The 7,175-nt window shown below is 38.7% G+C and overlaps 1 protein-coding gene across 4 annotated transcripts in view; it reads left to right on the top strand.

Moving 5' to 3' along the window:
* LOC138859707 (microtubule-associated proteins 1A/1B light chain 3C-like) overlaps positions 1–7,175 on the top strand; it is a 66,851-nt gene extending 59,676 nt beyond the window's left edge. For 2 of the 4 annotated variants that reach the window (XM_070115625.1, XM_070115627.1), the window contains exons 4-5: positions 4,232–4,387; positions 4,958–7,175. In XM_070115625.1, the coding sequence (XP_069971726.1) occupies positions 4,232–4,387; positions 4,958–4,961 (160 nt within the window). In that variant the 3' untranslated portion in view covers positions 4,962–7,175. Of the gene's footprint in view, positions 1–4,231; positions 4,392–4,957 lie in introns of those variants that run through there. The other 2 variants (XM_070115626.1, XM_070115628.1) reach the window with 1 other exon arrangement.

Here is a 7,175-nt window from a genome sequence, read left to right as displayed (position 1 = left end):
CCTCTCTTCACACACCCCTCTTCCTTCGCTCCCTTCTACCAAATGTCTGGGATTAGAGAGTCGAAACAGGCCGATACGTCGACCCCCGCCCCTGCCACTGTCTAAACAGCCCAAAGTATTTGTAGTTGGCCACTGGCTTGTCTCGGTTGTTGCCAATTTCGGGTGTCAATTTCGAAAAAATACATATATATTTCGAGTTCATGGCAAAGGCGTTGGTTGTTGAATGTGGTGATTGGGGCTTAGGGTATGTGGGGGGGGTCGATATTTTCCTCTCCCATAGTTTGATGATAATGATTAATTATGATCGTATTATAAAAAGCCGATAGACGCCATGTACTGGGGATCCCTCCACCCCGGTCCCCTTATCCCTCTCCTAAAATCCCCCCAAAATTAACTTAAAACTAGTTAAACGTTTAAGGAAAAGGACAAATCGGGCTCCCATTTATCCCGATGAGCGGAGGGCATCCTCGCCCCGATGCCCCAGCGCCCCCGGAGACCTGACGCGGCGGGGCGGCTGGGTGGCGACGGGCGGTGTCGGAGGGGCGCCCGCTATTGCTTTTGTCTTGTTTATTTTCTCGTTCACGTTTGGCTTGCTTTTTCCCCTTCGTTTAGGGCTTTTTTGGTTTATTTGGGGCTTGTTTTTTGCCTTCATATAGGGATTATTTCGTTTATTTGTGGCTTGTTTTTCCCTTCTTTTGTGGCTTGTTTTGTCCTTAATTTGGGACTTGTTTTTCCCTTCATCTGTGACATGTGATTTCTTTCATTTGTCTTGTTTTTTCGTTTATTTGGGGGTTTGTTTTTCCTTTCTTTTGTGGCTTGTTTTTTCCTTTTGTTTTTTCCCTTCATTTGAGGCTTGTTTTTCCCTCCATTTGGGACTTGTTTTCCCCTTCAATTTAAGAAGGTAAAGGGGTAGTTTTGCGGTGGTACGTTTTGGCATTTGTTATTTTGCGTTTTGCACCTTCTTTTCTTATCTGTAAATGCTAATATGGGAATAGGTCGTTGTATAATATTTAGGGATAGTATGTAATTTTCTCTAAAGGTAAGTGGAGCAATTATTTTAGAATTGCCCTGATTTAACTAGGGATAACGAGGCCATAAAAGCCGAATTTACAATGCATATTGGCAGGAGACAGGAGCCGCCACAAGCCAATTAAACATACGAACGAGGTTTGCCCAAATTTGGTCAAATGGACGTCTATAACATGTATTATGGTTACCCTGTTTATGATAATTATCTCGCATTTGCCTTGAGAAGTACGATTTGTATTTCAGTGAAATTGATACATTTAAAACAATAGTGACGTTTCGAGTTAACTTTCTCCACGTGTATTAAAAATCAGTGTACGAATTAACGTATTTTTTTTATAGGCCTATAGACCCGTTAGTACGTATTTATATTCCATATGCTTTCGGTTTCAGACTTTATTCCCTAATTCGCCTCCAAAAGATCGTTATTTGTAGCGCCAGAAACTTGCTTGACGACAGGGGGTTTGTACAGCTGTTTGGAGGGGGGGGGGGTCGGATCGTGGCTGAGGGTCAAGGGGATGGGGGCAGAGGACCCCTTGTGACCTAGGTTGGCCTAGTTACCCATCAGTGTTGCCGATTGGGGGGTTCTTTTTATTTTATTCAATTTGTGGTTTTTGAATGATGAATAAACCTGTTAAGAATGTGTGGTGTTTTGGTTTTGTGGTCGAGTTTGAGGCATTTGTATTAAACTAGTAGTATGGCGAACGTGGTAAGTCACTATTTCTTTTTTTCAACTGTATTGTGGAACAGACCCGCCTACGACCTAATCTCATTCCCGCCATCATCGTTGAAGCGAAAATGCTAATGAAATGGCGAGTGGGTGGTCGTTATCATTAACCGTTTTACTTGTAACGGCCACAGCTGTTCAAGCAGCCAAAGACCTTTCATGGCGGAAACTGCTCATTTTGCCGCGTCTGCCTGAATTTCCGTTGGCACTAGGTTATTTAAAGTTATTTTTGTGAGATTAAAAAAAGTGGTGGTATGAACATTTGTCGTGAAGAATACATCTTTGGATTTTTTGTGTGTGTATGTTGTAAGTGAAATTGGCGGTTTGGCATTCGGTTGGTGAAAGTCTGAAAGCAAGGAGAGAGTTGGTTTCGCAAATTCATCCGTAAGATTAACACAAATTTATTGATAAATTATAATGTATATGGTTGTGTGTGTGCGTGGGAGGGGGGGGGGGTAGGTATGGCTACAGTGTTCACCCGTCTTGTCTGGATAAGACCAGTATATGCAAATGGCATTAGTCCCCCTACGTAACAGACCTCTTTGGCGGTCAATACTTAGTTTCCCCCTAGTAACCTGGATCTCCCCAAGGACACCAAGGTACTTTGCAAGAAATGAAAGCAAGGAAGGAAGTAAGGAGTACCTACCTATTATCTTTTCACATTTTCCCAAAAACTCGTCTCGGAAGTTTTTTTTTCGCATATTGTTGCTAGTCTGTTTAATTATTGGCATGGCTCATGACCGGCCACTGTAGCATAGGCCTGTCTTGGTGGGGGCCGCGTAGGCTTAGGTTGCCGGCATTCGGAGAAGTCGCTGTGGAAAGGCCAGTTTCTTATCGCCCTCTTTTATCGAGGTTTTCTTTTGCCCTCGGTCGGAATAACTGCGGGACTTCTGAAAGGTGGTTGAAGTCAGAAGCGTTTCCCACAATTCTTTAGTGTGTTTATTTACTTGTTTTTCTTCCTTTCATGGGGTATTTTTTCCGGTTCGAGATGTACTGTATGGCAACTCAAGGGTAATGGCGAAGCATGATCGATTTCCTCCTCCTCCCCCGCAAGACTATGCAAAAAGTTCCTCTGGCGAAAATATTTGCGGGGGACAAGTCGTCTTTGTATTTTTCCTTCGAGTATATATTTGGAGTGTAGGGTCGATTTTTAAAAGTTCTTTTGGTTCATAACACACACACACACACACACACACACTCTCTCTCTCTCTCTCTCTCTCTCTCTCTCTCTCTCTCTCTCTCTCTCTCTCTCTCTCTCTCTCTCTCTCTCTCTCTCTCTCTCTCTCTCGCCGCAGCCACAAGGAAATGGGCTTTTGGTTTCGTGTTGCTGTGGTTTGATTGTTTTACGTGGGAGTATGTTGTGGTTTGTTAATTAGGGAGGAGTGGTGGTGGGGAATGGAGGGAGTAGGGTGTAGAGAGAGAATTGTGTGTGTGTGTGTGTGTGTGTGTGTGTGTGTGTGTGTGTGTGTGTGTGTGTGAGAGAGAGAGAGAGAGAGAGAGGGGGGGTGGAGGTCGAAATTGTTATTAGGAGGAGGTGGGGAGGAGAGGGATGTGTGGTGATGTAGATAAATGGTAGGAGAAGAGAGGCTGTAGACGAGGAAGAGAGATGGGAGGACATATAAATGCAGAAAGAGGGTGGGGAGTGGAGGGGAGAGAAGGGAAAGGAAGGGTTGAAGGGTATAGATGGAGAGGGATGATGGAGGAGGATGGAAGAGGAGAATAGGGAGAAGGAAGAGGGGGGAGATGAGATGTTGCCATGGTAGACGCAGATATGTCAGCCTATACTTTTGTGCTGCTCGTCTGGCATCTTTGTTTGTTAGTATGAGATATATTGTGTGTTGTATGGTTTGTTGGTGTAAACAGTTACAAAGGACAGTTGTCATGTCGTGAACCTGCTTATAAAAACAAATCTTATTATGTGAAATTGTTTTAAATAATGATACGCCATCGTGCCGCATTGATAAACGTTGGAAATAAAAACATTTTAAATTGTGGCTAACGAAAAAGGATTCGTTGGCGTAGGTTAGCGAAATGGGCGTGTTGAGGTATTTGTATGGTTTAATTTATCTAAGTAGGAAATAAACGTACTTATTTTGACTTAGTTTGGTATGAAATTTTTCATGGTGCGTTCCTAGGTCTATATAGTATTTGTTGCATATAGACCTTCGGTGCGTTCTATGTTTGTATGAAGAGCGGGTAGTGTTTACAGGGATTTTTTTTTAAAGATGTTTATTCACTCACTTACACTCGTTCATTCACTCACACTCATTCATTCACTCACACACACACACACACACACTCACACTCACACTCACACTCACACACACACTCACACTCACACTCACTCACTCACTCACTCACTCACTCACTCACTCACTCACTCACTCACTCGCAACCTCCTCCCACAAACGCTTGCATTGCGCTCAGTCCCACCCCTTAATTAGCCTGTTCCTTAACCACGACCTCCCCTCCTCACAGGAACCGCATGCAGCTCCACAGCACGATGTCCTTCTACCTCCTGGTGAACAATAAGTCCCTGGTGTCCCTGTCGAGGACCCTCTCCGAGGTGTACAGGGAGTGCCACGACGACGACGGCTTCCTCTACGTCACTTACGCCAGTCAGGAGGTCTTCGGGTGAGTGCCACAGGTTTTTATTTTTACTTTTTTAATTTATTATATATATATGTATATATATATATATATGTATATATATATGTATATATATATATATTGTTGATATTGCTTTTGTTATTTTTCATTATTGGATTATCATTATCTTTTATTTACTACTACTACTATTGTTAAAACTAATCAGCAATTATACAGTAGCTGTTCTTAGCCCATTGAGTTTTAAGGAACAGCTGATACATTTTTTTTTTGCATTTTATAACGTGCCCAGAAATGATTTGTCACTTCTCGCGGAAAAAATATGGACCGAAATATCAATATTTTGATATAACAAAGCAAGTTCCCTTGTTTTTTTAATCACTAGTTAAGGTCGATGATACAAAATTAAATCTATGAAGAATAAAACGAATACAAATTAACCATTAATTTGTCTTCATGTACAGGCAAATTAACCATTAATTTGTCTTCATGTACAGGCAAATTAACCATTAATTTGTCTTCATGTACAGGTAAAGGCATCTATGAAGAATAAAACGAATACAACAAAACTAACCATTCATTTGTCTTCATTTACAGGTAAAGGCCAGTGGATGTACTAATAGTTGCCTGTACTTCTGTGATACACCTCTTTCGCCTCTGCTCAAAGGGATAGCTCTACCAGCAGCCATGGCACAATATTGCTCCCCACTCCTGCTGTCAGGAGCGGTTGCATTTCTTGCAGATGTTGAGACTTCCTTTGTACATGTATTTATATATACATTTACATATTTGTTAGATATATTTGGATACCAGGTAAAGACCTTTTTGCTCAATGTCTTTATATGCCATTTTCTGAGTGATGCATATGGAAATGCAGTTGTTTGAATCCAAAGAAGAGTATATAGTTGAAGAAAAGGAAGCTCATGTTTGATCATTGCCAAAAAGAGGGGAAAAATGTAAAAAAAAAAAAATTATATATATATGGTTGTGGTGAATGATTACTTGTAGTAAAATCTATCTTGTCTTGTACTTTTTCAGAGCTTGAATAATGTGAGGAAAGATCAAATTATGACTTGAAACACTTTTTAATGCACTGGTGTATTGTTCATGCTCCAGATTTAGTTAAATTTACCATTCACCTGATTTTAAGTGTGATATTATAACTTATATTTAGTTCCTGGATATTTCATGTCAAAAATGTATTGGATACAGGTTTGAAGATTTCCCTGTTACGATGTGTCAATGAATCTCTTAAAATGGTAATATGTCATTCAATACATTATTTTTAAATTCTTGCCTAGAACTAAGGAGCTGCATGACACTTATTTTCCAAAAAGCTAAAGATGTAATTGGACTTTTATTCCTATAATTTCATGTTCTGAAGCTGTAACAGTCTATTATTTACTTGTTTTAAAGTGTTTGGCTGTTGAGGTGAAAAGAAAAGTACAAAGACAATTATTATTTGATATGCAAGTTCAGGAGGTATTGTGTACCAATCTCCAGATATGCATGTATTGAATCATATTCAAAGAAAAAAAAATCCTGTTTTGGATGTATACATGATGTACACAAGGTAATTGGTAATCAAATTATATTTAAAGTAATTGAACAAGAAAAAAAAAATTCTATTTACTTTTACGCAAGAATTTGGATTGATGTAAATTGATTTACATAATTAATTGAATCCAATTGATTGCCAATTCCCTTCCGTGTTACATTCCTAATGTATTAATTTTCATATTCTTTTATTTGTATTGTATCCACCATACAAAGCCTGATTTGTTATTTTCAAATAGATTTTATAGAGGAATAGACACTGAGGAATTACTACCAATTTTTCTTATTTTGCCATGAGCCTGACAACCAATTAACCAGTGTATAAGAGATTTGCTAAGATTGTCGTCATGATGTGTTGACCTATTGTCTGTGCCATTTGTATTTCTCACTAATCCTGCATATGTAAGAGAATGTACAGAGAAAAGAAGGGAAGGGTTAGGTTTAAGGCGCAATGAGAACAGCTTCTTGTAGGGGGTCCAATGCAGCAGTATTTGAGCTTTATTTTTTTTTCCCCTTTTATTATTATTATTATAGTTTTTATATGCCAGTAAGGCTCGTGATTTATGATGATTTCACTGACTGGATGGACCAACATACACATAGATCTCAGGGCACTTTGGGGCTGCTGTTCTATATTGAATATATTTGCTAGTTTAAGGTATTTTTTTAATCTGTTTTTTACTTGGACATAAGAGTTTGTGAACTGAACATTTGAGTTCTTGACAAGGCAAAATCTGGTTTTGAGTAATATTCATGAATTCCAAGTAAATTCCAGTTTGTAGCTGAACTGGTGCTTTATTGACTAACAGTCTCTGATCTGTACTAAAATTCTGTATTTTGCAGGAATTTTAGAGTTTATCTGATAGAAAATTTGAGAGGTGCTTGATATATTTTAAATCCTTTTAAAGTAAAATATAATTATTTGATTCTTGAGAGATGTATCTTTATAGTTTAAATAAACACTTGCTGGAATTCAGTGTACACAAATATTAGTAAGGAAGGAAAATCCTTGAAGTGTACTTGCTTAAAGTTGATAATAAAGCTAGGTTACAAAAAGCATTCATAAGGTATAATTCCTATTAAAGAACTTCTGCTGATATCCAAGTAACCTACATTTTGGTTAATGCTTACCCATTTGCTCTTCTGTATTATATAAATATAAGAAATGGCATATTTACAAATTTTGATCTATGATGTGCAGAATTGTTTTAAATTTCACCTATGTGTATTCTTACATAAATAAAGTTAATATTCAGCA

The sequence above is a fragment of the Penaeus vannamei genome, chromosome 37 (genome assembly GCF_042767895.1).
Source record: "Penaeus vannamei isolate JL-2024 chromosome 37, ASM4276789v1, whole genome shotgun sequence".
NCBI classification, from domain to species: domain Eukaryota; kingdom Metazoa; phylum Arthropoda; class Malacostraca; order Decapoda; family Penaeidae; genus Penaeus; species Penaeus vannamei.
The sequence above is the reverse complement of the archived record's forward strand: the minus strand, read 5'-3'. Positions and strand labels throughout refer to the sequence as shown.